The 19,930-nt window shown below is 49.4% G+C and overlaps 1 protein-coding gene across 1 annotated transcript in view; it reads right to left on the bottom strand.

Annotated features, from left to right (window-relative positions):
* Window positions 1-19,930, bottom strand: part of LOC135246029 (protein piccolo-like) — a 118,953-nt gene that overhangs the window by 22,513 nt on the left and 76,510 nt on the right. The window contains exons 16-24 of the mRNA XM_064319521.1: window positions 12,739-12,947; window positions 9,384-9,434; window positions 8,813-8,943; window positions 6,958-6,984; window positions 6,361-6,454; window positions 5,829-5,900; window positions 5,151-5,331; window positions 2,867-3,052; window positions 1,175-1,429 (exon numbers count right to left, since the gene is read on the bottom strand). Coding sequence (XP_064175591.1) covers window positions 1,175-1,429; window positions 2,867-3,052; window positions 5,151-5,331; window positions 5,829-5,900; window positions 6,361-6,454; window positions 6,958-6,984; window positions 8,813-8,943; window positions 9,384-9,434; window positions 12,739-12,947 — 1,206 coding nt within the window. The remainder of the gene's footprint in view (window positions 1-1,174; window positions 1,430-2,866; window positions 3,053-5,150; window positions 5,332-5,828; window positions 5,901-6,360; window positions 6,455-6,957; window positions 6,985-8,812; window positions 8,944-9,383; window positions 9,435-12,738; window positions 12,948-19,930) is intronic.

The raw sequence follows: 19,930 nt of genomic DNA, 5'->3' as shown, positions 1-19,930 counted from the left end.
ATACAACACCCCAATAAAACAAACCCACACATACAACACCCTAATGAAACAAACCCACACATACAACACCCCAATAAAACAAACCCACACATACATCACTCTAATGAAACAAACCCACACATACAACAACCCAATGAAACAAACCCACACATACAACACCCTAATGAAACAAACCCACACACACAACACCCCAATAAAACAAACCCACACATACAACACCCCAATAAAACAAACCCACACATACATCACTCTAATGAAACAAACCCACACATACAACACCCGAATGAAACAAACCCACACATACAACACACATATACATAGTACCCCTAAGAACCCAAACACAGGTATCACCCCAATAAAACAAACCTACACATACAGCCCACAGATACACAGTACAGTGCATGTACCAAAAGCCACACATAAGCGATCAGACTGGAATCACACAAATCATATTGCAAATGGCCACCAATTATCAATAATCTGACAATCCAGTTTTTTTTATTGTATTATTTAAATAACATCAGTCCATCTATTTTTTTAAATTAGGCATTTATATCTATTATACTTTAGATCTTATTTTACTCCAGTAAATTAATCGAGTGCACACATTAAATTAACCTATGCATTAAACAAGAAACCAAGTGGGATGTTTTTTGACAACATTGTGCAATTCATGAATGTCTGTTGTAACTCCGGTAATGAATGGCAAAACCTTCAGTCAAATTAAGAATATGTTAGTACTGTGAAAACAAGATAGATGAGTTAATTAATCAATGCTGCCGTAGACCAATCAAGAAAAAAAATGACATGGAATGTGTGTCTTTGAATGAGACTAAGATAATTCATGTTCACGCTTTCTTTACAGGCTTGAAAAATGCTATTACTGAATCACTCATGTGTTGGACGTGCAGCCAAGCAAATGTAGGCCTATATACGCCCACGGATTGGGTTACTGCCTTGACAACAGTAGAACATCTCCATAACCAGAAGAGCAGGTCCACTGGATTGTCATCCAACGTTCACTTTGAGGTTTTAGCGAACTGCTAGTGGACTTTTGGAGAAATTCTTAGTAACATGAAGTACGGAGAGGAAACAGTTTTTTTTTTGGGGGGGGGGGGGGGGGGGCGCTTTTCAAACCTCGTTTTTTCAACGAGACGAGAAGCACGTTTCTCACCTCCTTCCGCGCCCGGAGTTCCGTCAGACATCGCTTTCCTGATGGTCAGGTGACTCGTGTCTTTGCTCTCATTGGCCGGCGCGGGCAGATAGTCAGACTGAGTCCTTTGAATTGCCGGCACCCCGTCTAGGCTGTGTCTGTGCCGCCTCTTTTTACGAACTGCCGCCCGCGCGTGGGGGGGGGGGTCGGGGGGTCGGGGGGGGGGGTGGGGTGAAATGGAAACCAGAATGTGTATCCTCGCATGGACTCCTCTTACTGCAGGCGGCCACACATGCAAAAGCCCCTCCCAGAGGGGGGCGGGGCTCATCGTCTTTGGGGGCCGCCCCATGGTCCACACACCCAAAAGAAGGAAGGGGGGGGGGGTCGACGGGGGGGTTGAGAGAGGGCTTGGGGGGGGGGGGATAGACGCGGCATGCACAGGCGCTCAAAAGGGTTGAGTAGTTTCAAAACTGGCTGTTTGATTTAGGTTTAAGGGCTCGGTAGCTGCTGTGCGGAAGTCAAAAGTACAGTACTTTCTGAAAGAAAGAAAGAAAGAAAATGGCGGGGGAAAAAAAGTGTGCTGAAGGAAGGTCCAAGCGCTACCGTCTCCGCCCCGCCCCAGCCGCACTTGGAACCGAAGGCCCGAGGCCATTGTCACGTGGAACTATTCGAGTGCCACCCCAGCCCTGTTCACTAACTCCGGTCGAAGGAAAGGAAGACAGACGGAGGGAGGAGGGGGGCGGGGTTTGCGGTGGCCTTGGAAACGAGACCGTGGGGAAAGGGCGCTCGTGGTCCCGAAGGTTTTTCTTCAGCTGACATCGTCAGGGCAGCCGGGGGGAAGTCGCGGGTTCCGTTTCAGACAAGGATCGTTTCAGGAACAATCGAGAGGATGTATTTTTAAGAGCGATGCTTTCTGGTTTCGGAGTATCTGTTTAGTAGATTTTAGATTTTATTCTGCGTGTTTCTGGATAGGAGCCCATCAAGAGGTGCACTGCAATGAGATGTGACAGGCTGCTTTGTTCGTCATAATTGAATTTTATTTAATTTTTTTCAGAATTATTTGGACAAAATTAAATTAATCTGCGTCAGGAACGGAGCTGCATGTGGTCTCAATATTTGCTTCATTTTTAGTAAGTTTTTACTTTAGTATAACAAGTATTTATAGAGTATTATTAATATTAAAGTGTTTTAATAAGTATTACACTTTGGGGCTAAACACATTTGCCCAATTTCAGCAACTCGCTGAAGATTCCAAAATAACTATTTATTGGTATATATGTGGATTCAAATGATAAGTATCCTTATAGAAACAGCCAGTTCTACTTCCCTTTTTTAGGGTAAACAAAAATAAATAAATAAATAAATAAATAAATTTAACTTGTCAAAAGTGATCTTGGTGAAGGCCTTTTTGACACAAGTAGGTGCACACAGAGAAGGACAATCGTGAGCAGGCCGTGTTCACGGAGGGGGTGGGGGGGGATGGGGGGGCGGGGGTCAAAGGTCAACTCAAGAGCCGGGAGTAAAAAAAAAAAAAAAATTTTTAAAGAGAGCGAGGTCAACGGAAAACGGAGGGAAGGACCGACGACGACGACGACAAAAAAAGAAGGAGGGGACTACAGGGAACAACGGATGATGAGCAAGCGGCCATGCTGGGGGTTGGGGGGGGAGGGGGGGCGGCGTGGGGGGGAGGGGGGACTCATGTGCGCCGTTTACTTGGTTGGAGGCGGTGCTGCTGCTGCTGCTGGGCGGCTGCTTCGGCGGTCGCTATGGCGACGCCCGCGTCCTCCGGGCCGACGCCCTGACAGCGGGGCGGTCCGTGAGAGCGCGCCTGCCCCTCCGAGGACGGCTTGGAACTGCCGGGGCTACTGTGAGATTTCTCAATAGTGGGCACCTGCATGTCTAAAACAACAGGGCTGTCATTGGCCTCGACATCACCACACCAACCGCAAAAGCCTATTTCTCTATTTAATACTACATCTACTATAGATATCTACTATGGTATATCTATAGATACTACATCTACTGTGATACATGTAATCTATGATACTAATCACGTATAATGACTATAGATACATCTTATAATCTACTATCGTAGTAGATACTGCATCTACTATAGATATCTACTATCACATAGCTATATCTACTATGATATCTATAGATATACTCTATATAGATACTATTTGCTATATACCATCTACTATAGATATCTACTATTGCATAGTATAGATCTATACAAGACTCTACTATACATAGATACTACTATAATATCAGATACTACTACTATAGTAGACTATAGATACTACATCTACTATAGATGTCTACTATCTATACTATAGGTACTAATCTACATATATGTATCATTATCTTATAGATACTACATCTTACTATCTAGATATACTACTATGGTATATCTATAGATACTACATCTACTATAGATATCTACTATGGTATATCTATAGATACTACATCTACTATAGATATCTACTATGGTATATCTATAGATACTACATCTACTATAGATATCTACTATTGTATACCTATAGGTACTACATCTAGTACAGATATCTACTATCGTATATCTATAGATGCTACATCTACTATAGATATCTACTATCGTATATCTACAGATACTACATCTACTATAAATATCTATTATCGTATAGCTATAGATACTACATGTACTATAGATATCTACTATCGCATAGCTATAGATACTACATCTACTATAGATATACACTGTATTTTTTAAAAACCGACTTTGTTCATATGTTTTGTAGACAAATATGGTTATATGTACATATATCATAATTATTTATTGTATGAGTTTAGAATCAACCCCTTTAGAAAAATAATTTAATAAGCTCTGTACGATTATAAGGCCTACCTTTTCTTTTATTTTTTTTAATTTTTGACAGGTTAATCCCTCATACGAGTAGTTAATTAAGATAATGAAACATGGCTCTGTCTCTTTTTCCATTAGTTGGGCATCTTTCATATTACAATGACAAACGCACAGGCTCTCTGCTGTCCCAGTTCACAAGGGCAGATGATCTATCAAGCTTCACTCGCCCTGGGTGACCCCGGCTTTGGAGGTGAAAAAAACAACATGGCTGCCACTGCACTGTGAGCTGCCCCCTCTCTACCCCCGTGAGCCTGGGATCGAGCGATCATTGCCTTAAATAGGGTTCTGCTGGGGATGCCCTGTGAAGGCCCAGGAGGCTGGAGATGCCCCAGCCCAGGGGTTTCAAACTCCAGTCCTGGAAGGTCACAGTGCCTGCTGGCTTTTGGTGTGTTTCAGCACGAGTGATTAATTATTCGTCATTGATTGGCTAAAGAGTCCACACACCTTGTTCTCAAGGCCTTAATTGGCAGCTGATTGAAAGGAAACCACAACTCCAGGACTGGAGTTAAACCCGCAGACACTGCGGCCCTCCAGGACTGGAGTTAAACCCGCAGACACTGCGGCCCTCCAGGACTGGAGTAAACCGCAGACACGCGGCCCCTCCAGGACTGGAGTTAAACCCGCAGACACTGCGGCCCTCCAGGACTGGAGTTAAACCTGCAGACACTGCGGCCCCCCAGGACTGGAGTTAAACCCGCATACACTGCGGCCCCCCAGGACTGGAGTCTGAAGCCCCCGCCCTCGCCGAGGAGCCTTGGAATGACAAAGAGCCGCAGTGCCATTTGCACAGAGGGGTTCCAGTCGCCACCTCCACCGGTCCTGCATCCCTAACACTAGCGAGGACTCTACGCAGCCCCCCGGTCATGGAAGTGACACAGCCTGGAATTGAGCCAGCAATATCCAGGTCTGGAGGGAATGTGCTCTGAAGTGTTGAAAGGTTACATGGGGGGGGGCGGGGTTGACTTAAAACAAAAGATCTGCATGGTAGTGAAAGTTTTCGATGTGAAATACACGCAAAAAGAGAGAAGAAGAGAAAAAAGGAAGGAAGAGCTGAGATTTGGGCAGGGGGCCCGCGGCGCCCCCCCCCCCTCTTACCCTTGGACGGGTCGGGGAAGATGCCGTGGCTCCGGCTCTTGATGACGGAGGGCTTGGGGGACTGCTGGCCGCCCGGCCCCGAGCGGGACGTCCCGTGGTCCGCGCCCTCGTTCTGCTCCCTCAGGGGGAGCCAGCGCGGGGTGTTGTCCAGCTGAGTCGTGTTGGACAGGTCGATCAGCACCTACGGACCAACGCGCGCTCCGTTAGAACTCCAAAAGCTGCGGGCACAAATATGCTAAAGCTAATTTACTGCTGCGCTTGCATCTGTGTATAGTCCATACTATAGCTAATATTTAGTAAGGCACTATAGATATAGAAAATATACCTATATGACGGAATATCAATAAATCATAAAAGCAAACTGGATGCATATATACATATACTAAACCAGGGCGGCAGTGTAGTGTAATGGGTAAGGAGTCGGTCTTGTAACCTAAAGGTCACAGGTTCGATTCCCAGGTAGGACACTGCCACTGTACCCTTGAGCAAGGTACTCAACCTGCATTGCTTCAGTATATGTCCAGCCGTATAAATGGATGCAGTGTAAATGTTCTGTAAATGCTCTGTAAAAAGTTGTGTAAGTCGCTCTGGATAAATGTAATGTAATGTAACGTAAGACTGGGATTTGTGTCGCCAGGGTAACCGCACAGTTCAAAGACACCAAAGTGCACCGCTCACCTCTCCCAGGAAGTCGTTGGACGAGAATCGGTCGTAGTCCCACACGGTCACTTCCAGGGTCTTCTTCTTCAGCTGCGGCAAGAAGCCACACGGGGATTGGTGCGCGAGGGCGACAGGAGGCGGGCAATCCGGCCTATCCGCAGCGGCTCGGAGTAAAGCTCCGCGCGCGCGTCCCTCGCTTTCGATCGAGGGCTGACAGATTCACTGTGTCAATACCACGCTCCTATCATTCAAACATCACTCTGAAAAAGAGCACGCTCAGCTAATTTCTGCCTCCTGCACCTGGCCCTCAAGCTCCCATAGTTCATTGCAAATTCATCGCCTGCGACGTTGGCGGAACGCTGATGGGGAACACTCGTTTTCCTCAGCCCTGACAGAATTTGAATAAACTACGACGTATAACTTGGGGACAATAAATCCATCCGTATGCGTTTAGTCAGCGCTGCAAAAAAAAACCCCACGCAACAACAAACGGATTCACCGGTGCGGTGGATCACTCCTACCTGCAGAAGCGGGTCGCCCGGGGGCCTACCTGTTCCAGGTGGATGTTTTTATAGATGACCGTCTGGTTCCATTCCGGGTTCACGCTTTTCTGCATGTGCTTCGTTCTCCTTTTGTTCTCGGCGCTGCAGTTTGAAAAAAAAAAAAAAACAGGACGCGGCGTTCGTAGCGACAGAGGTAACGTTTTCACGGTAAAAAAAATACAACCATGCGCACGTCTACGTCGTTACGCAAAAGACTACAATGTGATGCGTTTGGCCTTATGTCCTCGGGAATGAAGTTACACATTTCATATCTCTCTTAAAAAGGATGCATTTGATGGATGATGGAAGGCACGTGAAAGCAATATGCTTCTCATGTTGCATTGTGGTCAATGTAGTTTTTTTTGGGGGGTAACTCACATTGCCATCGAGTTCCAGGACATGGGTTCTCAGCGGGAAATGTCAGAAAAGCAGACACATACAAACACGAAAGAACTTCACGTGTGTGATTGCACGGAAGCCGAACAAACAACGAATGGAGGCGTATGGGGACGTGAATATGGGAGGGTGGCGAAGAACGCGAACGAACGGTTGACGTCGTGGAACGTGCACCGCGTGGCAAGCGAGAAGAAGAAGCGCTGCGCTACCTTGCGTTCTGGACAACCATGACTTGGCTGAAAACGCCCAGGCGTTTTTGTGGTCGGCGCAAATTTCGACATAAAAATAGGCAAAAAAAAGGGGGATAAACAGAAAAAAAGAGAGAAAACTAAGTAAAGAGAAGACAAAAAGAACAACAGCAGTTACCAAAGGTAAGCTCTATAGTAAGCTACGTATGTCTCTCCAAGGATAAGAGGCACATTACGGAGAGCAATCGCATTACCAACCAAGACACAGCTTTTATGATAGTCTAGATACTATTACATGGCCAAGGAGAGGCCATATCGATTTTCGCAGCTTGTGTCCAGACTGGTTCCTGAAAGAAAAGGGCAGGAAAACCAGGGATGAAGGATTATCTTAATAAGGTAACGATTGATTTTCACATTTGCTTCACCGACTTAGTGTTGCTCTTTAAAGCCAAAGTGTTTGTTTTTAAACAAAAAAAAACAGCTCTTGGGACGATCATTCAAAAAGCACTGGGCACTTGTTTACTGTCGAGTTGACTCTCAAATATACAGTACAACTCCGTAAAAGTTCTTCAGCAAATTGCGTGCCGTGAAATATTCACCAAGAGTGACAATGTAGGACGCCTTTCCTGGAATTTGTGTGTTTTTTATTTCTCTCCTCGCATTTAAACTCCGGCGAATGTTTTACTACACGAGAACTCTGAGCCGATGCAGGTTTGCAGGAAGATTTTTGGCACCACGAAACAAAAATGAAAATAAATATATTAATACATACGATATCAAACCCAGGAAGGACAGGGGAGTTACAGAAAGTGCAGATTTTAATGTCTCCCATATTTCATCCTGCTGAGTGAGGAATTTTTCCCCTCACCTTTTTTGACCTCACCTTAGATTATGGAAGAAAGAACCTAAACCTGTGCTGCAGAAAAAATAGCATGCACTGGCCCTTACTTTAATCTTTCATACTTTTATCACATTATAGCGTGATTATTAACCAACAGTATGTTGGGGCGCTATCATAAATAGCAGTATCAGATAGGATAAAAGTAGGTCCGAAATGGCAAACACTAAAGAGACTTGTCCTTGGTTTTAACGCTCAATAGGCACTTGGTGTGATTTTCAGTGAACCACTCACGATGTCCTTTAGGAATGAAAGAAACCGTTAGCAGGCTCTTAGCCAACGCTATCGAAACCTCAAGGCCTGCAGAACGTCGGTTAAACAAAGAAATAATACGAAAATGAAATGATAAGACGTCAGTAAGAGGAAGAATAACCACTTCTAGACTTCTTCTTCTTCAAAAAGAGCACACTTAAATTCCACTGTCATCTTTTTCGCTACCATAATCAGTTTGACACTTGAAACTGGCTATTTTGAAGTCAATTCTGAGCCAAAAGCATGTAGCATTCTGACATTTAGATCAAACTCTAAAGAGTTACACTGGGTCTGGATCCTACGTAAGGGCTTCTCCATGTCTCAAGAGAGACCCTACACTGGGATCGCAGTGTTTTGCAAGCCAGACGACATTTTCCCCAGTCACGTCTTCCTTTTTAAAGTTCACGGCGGGTAAAGCCGTTTTTAAAAATAAACTCAAACGTAATCGCTTCCCTCTCCAGTTACAACTTTGCCTGAACACGTCGGTCGTAATTACATTTTAGGACACGCGTTTCTCCATTAAGATTTTTCTTCTTCAGAGAATAACGGTTCGATAAGGGCCGGCCAAGCTTTTTTTAAAACAGGGATGACTGCGGCAGGCCGCTAACGAAAACGCAGCGAGCACAGAACAGAAAAGGCGAAACTTAAAAAAAAAAAAAACGGAATCGCTCCGGCCCCTCCTGTGTGGGGAAATGTGCTCCTGTAAAGACTCTGAGACACACTCACCCTCTCCCCGGCAGCAGGTAGACCTTCACGAACGGGTCCGAGTAGCCGTTGTTGTCCCTGGGGGCGAGGTTCCTCGCCTGCAGGACGTGGACGATCAAATTGCCGAGGTTCTTGTCGTAATTGATTTGAAGCTGGAAAAAAACGCAGCCCGGTCAGGCACGGTCTCTCTCGACACGGCGCTAAGGACGCCGCGACAAAACAAAATGGCGTTGCCCGGCAACTAATTTTTAAATCGTGTTTCGGGTTTTAATGTCAATTTCAACCGAGTTCCGAATTCGATACACAATCGCGATGTCTGCCGCGATGCTCAACGCAGAACGACGGTTCCAAATTTACTGGGAGTCGTCGCAAATAACAGAAGACGCACCTCGTCCGCTGGTTATGCTTTTAACGAAAATGCACTTTTAACTGCATTTACATTACATTACATTACATTACAGGCATTTGGCAGACGCTCTTATCCAGAGCGACTTACAACAAAGTGTAATAACCATAACCAGGAACAAGTATGACGAAACCCCTGCTACATGCTAATGAAAGGAGGCTGTGCGGGAGAGACCAAAACTCCTACCTGGATCTCCCCGGTGATGGGGTGGGCCTGAGGCTTCACGGTTTCCGCAGACTGGAACACAAACAGACAGACACGGGGAGAGTTTTAAATGCTAGGGGGGGAGCTGCACATTCATCACAGGCACAGCAGCAGGCTCCCGGGCACACACACACACACACACAGCACCCGAGCCACACCAGCACACCCCCCCCCCCCCCATTACATTACATTACATTACATTCATTTGGCAGACGCTTTTATCCAAAGCGACGTACAAAAAAGTGCATTTCATGGTCGTAGACAACTGCTGAACACGGGTTCAGTAAGGTACAATTACTTATTTTGTACAGCTATTTCTAGCCGAGAACAATGAACACTATTCTGGTCTAACATCTGCAAAGCCCCCCCCCATTAAAGCACCGGCCCTCCATAGTCTCTGACTGTGGGGCTACATCCCAGTGCTCTTAGGCCTTTGACCACTGAGGTTAAAAAGGTAAATAAATAAAAAGGGCCAGGTCTACCAAGCCTTTTGTGTCACAGTCACGGGCGCAGGCGTGACGCGCTTCGCCCCAGAAACACGCGCGCCTTACGCGTCAAACAGGCGCAGGGCTGGAAGCGCAGAATGCGTGTCATCTACCTGAGTCATCGCCAGGTGCGCTGCTCTCCTTACTGCATACGCATTTGAGGGAGGATCGCGACTGAATATTCTGTTGAATTATTTATTTTATTTTTAAAATATTTTTTGGGGCTTTTTTTTGGGCGTTATTAGACAGGATAGTGTAGAGAGACAGCAAGAGCAGGGGAAGAGAGAGGGAGGGACGTGCGACAAAAGGGTCGCGCGGTCGGGACTCGAACCGCCGACGTCGCGGCTCGCAACGAGCGTGCGGACAGCGCTCTGCAGGCTACGCCTCGAGACTCCCCCTATTCTGTCGAATTCACCGGAGTTCACGTAACTGACGAGGGTCGAACATGCAGGAAATTGCTCCGCTTTCAAAGAGCAGGTGTGACTCAAGCCGCGAGCGAGACGGAGACACGGGTTGTAGGCCTCAACGCTGCACTGAAACAATCTCAAAAATCACCAGATCAAGCAGCCACGCAACAATTAAGGTCAGGCGTTTCAAAAATCACCAGATCAAGCAGCCGCGCAACAATTAAGGCCCGGCGTTTCAAAAATCACCAGATCAAGCAGCCACGCAACAATTAAGGCCAGGCGTTTCAAAAATCACCAGATCAAGCAGCCGCGCAACAATTAAGGCCCGGCGTTTCAAAAATCACCAGATCAAGCAGCCACTCAACAATTAAGGCCCAGGCGTTTTAAAAATCACCAGATCAAGCAGCCGCGAAACAACTAAGGCCCGGTGTTTTAAAACGTTGGCCGAAGTCACAGAGCAGTCACGGAAAAGTTTTTAGAAAACCGCAGAAAACTGAAAAAAAAAAAGAGTCAGAAGGTGTTTAAAAAATAATTCATTTAATTAACCAATAGATCTTGTGAGCAGCGGTGAGAGATTATTGAAATAACATGCGACTGTAGCGAAAGAAAGTGCTTCATGTTTTAAAAAAAAATCAGTGGGCAGCTGCCACTAGTAAAAAAACAAAACAAAAAAAACAACATGTGAATGCATTGATAGGCTGGTGCGTTTAATTACTTCTGTCCATTATGGAAACTTGCCTTTAACAGAGCTTGCTCAAATTGCATTACAAAAATAATAACAAACAAGGGTGCTTGTTTTTATTCCTTTAAAATTAAATTTGGTACCTGGTTGTAGCCTACATTATGAAGTGGGTCTTCGACTGCATACTGAGCTACAGGCACCATCCAAAACTGCCAGAAAAACCACAGAAAGCACAAAAAAACGGGGAAAGACACAGAACTGCCAAAAAAAAAAAGAGGCGAAAAGCGTGGAATCAGCGACACCTGCGACTTGCGCGACATACGCCCAGCCAAAGAAGTAATCACTCTTCCGGAAGAGATAAAAGATGACCTCGAACCTGTCAGGACTCGTGGGGGGTACGGACCCAAAAGCAGAGGGACAAAACTCACAACTCCAAAATGGGAGGGGAACAAAAGACTTTACTAACAAAAAAGGCAAACAAGCAGGGAACAGAAAAGGCCACGATGGGCAAAAACACAAAATCAAAAAATATCTAATAAAACAGAAAACAAGAGGAACTCAAAAACACGGGCAGGGCAGAACACAGGCAGGCAGAGTACAAGGGCAGGTACCAATGGACAGGGCAAACATACGTAGGAAACAAACACAAGGAACCAGCACCCGAGTCAAGGGGACAAAGAACTTAAATAGACAGGGGGTAACAAGACACAGGTGAACTCAAAAAACAATCAAACCAGAAAAGGAGGGGATAACAAGACACAGGTGGGAACAATGAATGAAACCCACAGAGGGGTACGAGGTCAGACATTAAGGTTTAACGGGGACGTGATGGGGTGAGAAACGCAGCTGACGGACGCTTGGCCGCAGGCCAAGGAGGGAGGCTACTACTCAGACAGGTCTGCGGCTGAAATATGCACGACCGGAGCAGGGGCTGCTGGGAAGGAAGCTGGGCGCCGGCCTCCGAACCACAGTATCACACACAAAGTAGATCTGAGCGGAGCAGCGGGTCCGAGGAGAGAGGAAGATGGCGGAGGCTGAGATTTTCGGAGTGACCGGACTTCACGAGAAAGAGTCTGGATGGCGGGCCTTCCTTTCGCGAGTCTCTCTCTCTCTCTCTCTCTCTCTCTCTCTCTCTCTCCCTCTCCCTCCCTCTCTCTCTCTCCCACTCTCTCTCCCTCCCTCTCTCTCTCTCTCACTCTCTCTCTCTCTCTCTCATTCTCTCCCTCCCTCTCTCTCTCTCTCTCCCTCTCTCTCACGCTCTCTCCCTCTCTCTCTCTCTCTCCCTCCAGAACTCACTGTCACCACTCCTCACTCCTCTCCGTTCGCTGCCAGCCGGCAGCTCTACAACTGTCCCGCACACTTCTGTAATAAAGCATTTGGTGGAAATATCCCCACAAATACAGATTATGAGCCTTTAATGGATAACAGCAGGTGTCCCGTGTTGCTATATTTTTTGGCAAAATAATACAAGGGTTCTGAAGACAGGCAAGAAGCGGGTCACACACGGTTGCTATTGGCCCGGGCTATTGGTCCAATATGAACTTTCCAACTCGTACATCTGTCAATCAATTTTAGGGGGACCTCTCATTCAAATCTTTACCTCAGGCTCCCTGCCTACAAACTGCATTTCCCATGATTCACAGTTGGACGTTGGATGCGGAAACTTTCTTTCCCCCCGCAGATTTGGAAACTGCCAATCCGTGGTTCTTTCCGGGTGGCTGCCAGTCCCGAGCCGGGCCCCACGGCCCGCCCCCTCCACCCACCTTGCTGCTGTGCCTCTTTTTGCTGATGGACGGCGAGCCGGGCTGGCCCGGGCTGGGCACGGCGCTGGAGGCGGCCGACGCCGTGCCCGAGTGGAGGTGGGGTCCTTTCTCCGCGCCGGACGCGGCCGCAGAGGGCGCCTGTTGCTGGGAGACCTTCTGCAGCTCGGCGGCCAGCTGCTTGGGGTCGACTCCCGGGGATCTCTGCCTTTCTACTGGAGACAGATCAACAGCGTGAGCGGCACCACAGACTGCAGCACAGACTGCACTACAGACTGCACCACAGACTGCACTACAGACTGCACCACAGACTGCACAGCACCACAGACTGCAACACAGACTTCCCCACAGACTGCACAGCACCACAGACTGCAGTACAGACTGCACTACAGACTGCAGCACAGGCTGCCCCACAGACTGCACAGCACCACAGACTGCAGCACAGACTGCACTGCACTACAGACTGCACCACAGACTGCACTACAGACCGCAGCACAGACTGCAATGCACCAGAGACTGCACCACAGACTGCACCACAGACCGCACCACAGACCGCAACACAGACTGCATTGCAGATCATACCACAAAATGCACTACAGACTGGAGCACAGACTGGACCAGAGACTGCACCACAGACTGCACTAGAGACTGGAGCACAGGGCAGCAGTGCAGTATAATGGGTAAACAAACTGGGCATGTAACCGAAAGGTCGCAGGTTCAATTCCCAGGTAGGACACTGCTGTTGTACCCTTGAGCAAGGTACTTAACCTGCATTGCTCCAGTATATATCCAGCTGTGCAAATGGATGCAATCTAAATGCTATGCAAAAAAAAAAAAAAGTTGTGTAAATCGCTCTGGATAAGAGCATCTACTAAATGCCTGTTATATGTAATATTTACATTGCTTTAGTATATAGTATTGCTTTAGTATATAAAGCAATGGATGGATGCATAGTATATATGTAATTAGTATATATATATATATATATAATTTATTTATTTATTTTTATAGATGCATTTTAATGCTATGTAAAAAGTAAAGCGTAAGTCAGTCTGGATAAGTGCGTCTGCTGAATGCCTGTAAAGTACTCTGTATTTGTAATATGGAAGGCTCTGGCTGTGCTATAGAAGCCAAAACATTCTAACTTGATGCACCTTATGAAAATTCACAGTAATACTGTAATATGCAATAGGAAACTTCTGTTCCCAACTCAGCAGTGTGGAGCAGCAGTTAGAAAACCGGGTGGTTGTAGGTTTGAATCCTCCGCAGGGTGTGAGTTTTCTCAGAGCACATCTTTTCTAAATGTCAAATTATTCAAGTGGATACTGTGCACAAGAATATCAGCAGCTAATAATGCAAGAGGAATGCTGCAATGCGATATCTGCAGGTTTGGATCACCATTTTGATTGCAGCAGATGTTTGTTTTCAGTCTCTATCAGGTTGTCAAAGACACAAAGGCTTCAAAAACCTATTAACCGTTCGAAGAGCAAGTTTTTTTGGATTTCTTCCCCCTCAAAAACCTATATCAGTGTTCTAGAACTCCAGTGCTTTCACTTGCCAGTAGCGATTGTGACATCAGCATTAGAATGCTGAGTTAAGAGCATTCTAATAATCTGACCTTTTAAGGTGTAATGATCTTACGGTTAAATAGGTCAACTTTTACTTGGAGTTAGATGCCGATTAACTTAAAACACCAGGCTGTTAACTGACATCGTGCTAAGTGGGAGGAGGAGAGGGCTGTTTACGAGGGGAGCAGGGCATGATGGGAGAACCTACCGGCCTTCGCCTGGCTGTGGAGCTCCAGGTGCTGGGGGTGGTCTGAATCCGACACCATGTTCAGGTCCCTTAGAAAGCAGACAGGAACAGTGAGCCTGAACACCTGGCTTGGGGGGAATAAACGTGCAGCTCAAATTCCAGTTAGTCTCTGCCGAGAAAACAATACGCTCTCTTTAAAACAATCGCACAGTTGCATTTTGTGGGCTTTTTTGCGATAAGCAGCCTCTCTCTTCGAATGCAAACGAAACACAAAAACGAAAACACAGAGCGCAAACATCTCGCGCAAAGAAATTCCTGATTTACGACTTCTTCGCGACACCGAAAAAAAACCCAGTCGCGCTGATCCGGTGAAAGGCGACGCGCATCGCCTTGGTAACGTCGCGGTATTAAACGGGTACAAAGGAGTCGCTCGGACGTGGCGGGATTTCGAAGGGGGGGGGGGGGGGGTGGCGTTCATTAAGTGCTTTCTGTCTTTAATTTCACGCTCCGTCCGTCAGGTGAGACCGAAGGGTGGAAGAGAGGGGAGCGGGTGGACGAGGGGGAGCAGGTGGAAGAGGGGGAGCAGGTGGAAGAGGGGAGCTGGTGGAAGAGGGGGAGCGGGTGGATGAGGGGGAGCAAGTGGAAGAGGAGAGCTGGTGGAAGAGGGGGAGCAGGTGGAAGAGGGGGAGCGGGTGGAAGAGGGGGAGAGGGTGGAAGAGGGGGAGCGGGTGGAAGAGGGGGAGCAGGTGGAAGAGGGGGAGCAGGTGGAAGAGGGGAGCGGGTGGAAGAGGGGGAGCAGGTGGAAGAGGGGAGCTGGTGGAAGAGGGGGAGCAGGTGGAAGAGGGGAGCTGGTGGAAGAGGGGGAGCAGGTGGAAGAGGGGGAGCAAGTGGAAGAGGGGAGCTGGTGAAGAGGGGAACTGGTGGAAGAGGGGAGCTGGTGGACGAGGGGGAGCAAGTGGAGTGCAGATGGGGGGGAGGTGGTAGAGGGGGAGCGAGTGGAGGGCAGATGGGGGGGAGGGGGGCAGGTGGAAGAGGGGGGGTCAGGTGGAAGAGGGGGGGCCGGGGGGGAAGGGGGAAGGGGGGATGGGGGTAAGGGGGGGCAGGTGGTAGAGGGGGAGCGAGTGGAGGGCAGATGGGGGTGGAGGGGGGCAGATGGAAGAGGGGGGCCGGGGGGAAGGGGGGAAGGGGGGATGGGGGTAAGGGGGGGCAGGTGGTAGAGGGGGAGCGAGTGGAGGGCAGATGGGGGGGAGGGGGGCAGGTGGAAGAGGGGGGCCGGGGGGGAAGGGGGGAAGGGGGGATGGGGGTAAGGGGGGGGCAGGTGGTAGAGGGGGAGCGAGTGGAGGGCAGATGGGGGAGGGGGACGGGGTAAGGGGGGGCAGGTGGAAGAGGGGGGCGGGTGGAAGAGGGGGAGCGAGTGGAGGGCAGATGGGGGGGAGGGGGGGCAGGTGGAAGAGGGGGGGCAGGGGGGAAGAGGGGGTAGCGGGTGGAAGAGGGGAGCTGGTGGAAGAGGGGAGAAAGTGGAGGGCAGATGGGGGACGGGGGTAAGGGGGGGGCAGGTGGAAGAGGGGGAGTGGGTGGAAGAGGGGGGCAGGTGGAAGAGGGGGGCCCGGGTGGGGAAGGGGGGGAGGGGGAGACTCACAGCCTGACGCACAGCTCCGCGCCGCTGCACTGCTGGCCCACCAGGCTCTGCACGTCCTCGTAGGTCTTCCCCGTCAGAGGAACCCCGTTCCACTCCAGCACCTGCATTCCTGTCGGAGGACAGAGGGGGGCGCTCACTTCCTGCCGCACTTCCTGCCCCCCCCCCCCCCACCCCCCACCCCCGCAGTGCCCAAACAGGAAAGGGGGAAGAGGACAGCGCCATCTTGGGCCCCGGGGCGAATTGGCCCCCCAGGGCGCTCAGCGTTTTTAAGGCCCTATCGATCTCTCTCACGCTCCATTTACCTGCTGCCAGCTCTCCGTCGCCCCCCCCCCGTGCAGACTGGAGCCGCTGAGCGAAGAGAGCCTGCGCTGTTCGGCTCCAGAATTAAATAAAGTTTCCAAGTGAAAGAAAAAAGCGGAAAAGGCTCAAGCATCCCGCACCCACCTCTTCCCGCTAAAAATAACAGCGCGTGACTCAACGCTGAGATCGATAGCAAACGCGAACGCCGTTTCTCGTCCGAACCCCAAAAAGGGCGAATCTTCATCCGTAGCTGCCGCGGGGCCAAGGCGCCAGTCTCTCTCTCTCTCTATGCCCAGCTTAAAGCGTATCCGCGCGACCCGCGGCTACCGCAGGCGGACCCCCGGACCCTTCGCTAGCCGTTTTGAAATTCGCCAATTCGGGTCTCAGCCGCGCGCGGCCGTCGAAACCCAGGCCGGTCGCTTAGCTACGGGCACGGCGATTACACGCGCGCCTCTGTGCGCCGGAAACAAAATGCCCACGCGTGCATCATTCGTGACTACGTTCGTCCCGATTCATTGATATAAAATTTTTTCCCTCTCCCTCGCAAAAACGCCCGCCCCCCCCTCCCCCCTCCCCACCCCACCCCACCCCACCGGCTTCTGAAAAGGAGCACACAGCTTGATAAAAAGGGAAAAGGGCCTCCAGGGCGGCACGCCAGAGGAAGAGGCAGAAGACACTCCAAACCCACACGCTTTTTTTTTTTTAATCAAAAAAAAAAAAAAAAAAAAAAAAACAAGAAACCGTCACACAGCAAACAGAGGCGCACCGTCACACAGCAAACAGAGGCGCCCCTCAGGGGGGGGTGGGCACCGTCACACAGCAAACAGAGGCGCCCCCCGGTGGTGGGGGGGTACCGTCGCACTTACACAAGTGAAAGCGCGTCTTCAGGTACCTCAGATAGGCCTTGTGCCCGCGCCGCGCCTCCTCAGCTGCGGGACAGTGGGACAGATCGAGACGTCATCGCGGGTCACGCCTCGTGCGCGCCCCCGATTAGCGGGCCGGCCCTCCGCGGCGACGCGACGCTAATTCCCCGCATTGCGCAGAACAGACAGTCAGTTATCTGCCATGCCTCGTGCACAGGGTACGGCGTTAAACGTGCCGTGCGGCGTTCCGGTGGCGATAGCCAGTAACTGTGGCAACAGTAATTGTAATAATATAGATGGATATATTGACAGACAGACAAATAGACAGATAGACAGACAGACAGATAGATAAATAGCTAGACAGACAGACAGATAGAGAGATAGACAGACAGACAGATAGATAAATAGCTAGACAGACAGATAGACAGATAGATAGACTGACAGACAGACAGACAGACACACAAACTGATAGATAAGTAGATAGGTAGATAGACAGTCAGTTTGATAGACAGATAGATAGATAGATAGATGGATGGGTACAGATGGATGATAGATGATAGATAGATAGATGGATAGATAGATAGATGGGTACAGATAGATAGATAGATAGATGGGTACAGATGGATGATAGATAGATAGATGGATAGATGGATGGATAGATAGATAGATAGAGCAGGTATGAGCGTATGTCAGTACTGTGAAGCTACAGCTGCCGCACTGCCCCAGCAGCAGGTAATGCAGGAGGAGCCCACACTGCTGCTGTTCGGCCACGTTACACACACCTTCCGCTCAATCAGAAACGGCAACCTGTTAGCTCCCCAGCCGTTCACCTCCAGCTGCCGCCGTCAGGGGGGGATCTTTCAGACGGACACGACGTACCACGTTCAGGAAGGAGGTCAAACGCACAGGGGCCGTACGCACAGGGCCCTGGGCCCCACGGAGCAGGACAAGCCGGTCACCGACAGGCCCGGGGAAGGACCCGAGGCACGTCCTGCGGCAGAGGGGGCTCACGGAAAATGGGGCGACATGGCTCAGGAGGTAAGACCGATTGTCTGGCAGTCGGAGGGTTGCCGGTTCAAACCCCGCCCTGGGCGCGTCGAAGTGTCCTTGAGCAAGACACCTAACCCCTAACTGCTCTGGCGAATGAGAGGCATCAATTGTAAAGCGCTTTGGATAAATGCAGTCCATTTACCATTTACCAAAATGGCCGTAAGCCAAAAGACAAGGCCGGACGGCCCGATGTTCTCAAAGCTAAGGATTTCAGTCCTTAACCGGCAGAGCGAAGCCGTGGCTTTCCACAGTGCACATTACATTACATTACATTACAGGCATTTAGCAGACGCTCTTATCCAGAGCGACTTTTACATAGCATTTCACATTGTATCCATTTATACAGCTGGATATATACTGAAGCAATGCAGGTTAAGTACCTTGCTCAAGGGTACAACGGCAGTGTCCTTACCCGGGAATCGAACCCGCGACCTTTCGGCTACGAGTCCAGTTCCTTACCCGCTGCGCTACACTCCGTCCGCGTTAGCGCGGCGCGGCTCGGCGCTGCTGTAAACGTGCTGGGGAACGAGCGCGGCCAAGCGGTGCCTGGAAAGGAGCACGGCGCTCTCTGTTTATCTGTGCGGTATCGATCCGCGGTGGGCGCTGAGCTCTCAAAGCGGGATTTTCGGGGACGAGCGGCCCGCTCGAAAGCTCGAACCCGACGCGCGGCGGCTCCCGGCGACGCGGAGGGAATGCTCAATCGACCACGCGCGCCTCTCTTACTGTACCCCCCCCTGCCACCCGCCCCCCGCCACCCGCCATCGCAGCCCTCCTGGCCCGAGAGCTCCGCAAACCATCTACGCTCCCCCCCCCCTCCCCCCCGTCGCTGGCCGTTCACACTTCTTCTCCGCTGCTGACCTCGTTACCAAGACGGACGTGATCGGGCCTGGCCGCCAGCACCACCCGGCCGATCCCCGCCCACACAGGGTCGGATCCTAAAGAGCCCGAAGCCTCCAACTTCATGCCAGCTCGTACACCGGGTCGGATCCTAATATTCTTATTAATCCAATAACCGATTTTCCTTTAATGGCTAATGGTTCAACTTTTGACCTCAGATTCAGCGGGCCTAGATACTCACAAGACTCTCGACCAGACCTGGGTCAAATGCGTATTTGTTCAGGATTCAAATACTTTTCTGTGCTCTATTGATCTTGCCTGGTGTAACTGAGCCTGTCAATGTGACCAGAAGGTCGGGGTTTGCACTTTTTGAGAGTATTTCAATGGTTCCAATGCACCAGACAAGATACGATTTTGACCCAGGTCTGCTGTCAACGTAAGTTCCATCATATTTGAAGAAAGCTTTCAAAATCTCACGGAAAAGTCACTGATACTTTCTGACAACCCTCTAGAGAAGTCTTATCGGGGCAAGAGGTTTCCCTATCTTCCCATGTGTTACTCTTACCTAGCCAGGCAGGATACTCGCTACTCGCTAAAAGGTACTATAAAGACTATATTATACTATAGAAACTGTACTATAAAGACTATACTATACTATACTATACTATAGAAACTACTATAAAGACTATACTATACTATAGAAACTACTATAAAGACTATACTATAGAAACTGTACCATAAAGACTATACT

Source organism: Anguilla rostrata, chromosome 19 (genome assembly GCF_018555375.3).
Source record: "Anguilla rostrata isolate EN2019 chromosome 19, ASM1855537v3, whole genome shotgun sequence".
Classification (NCBI taxonomy): domain Eukaryota; kingdom Metazoa; phylum Chordata; class Actinopteri; order Anguilliformes; family Anguillidae; genus Anguilla; species Anguilla rostrata.
This window is presented reverse-complemented; position numbering and strand designations above follow the sequence as displayed.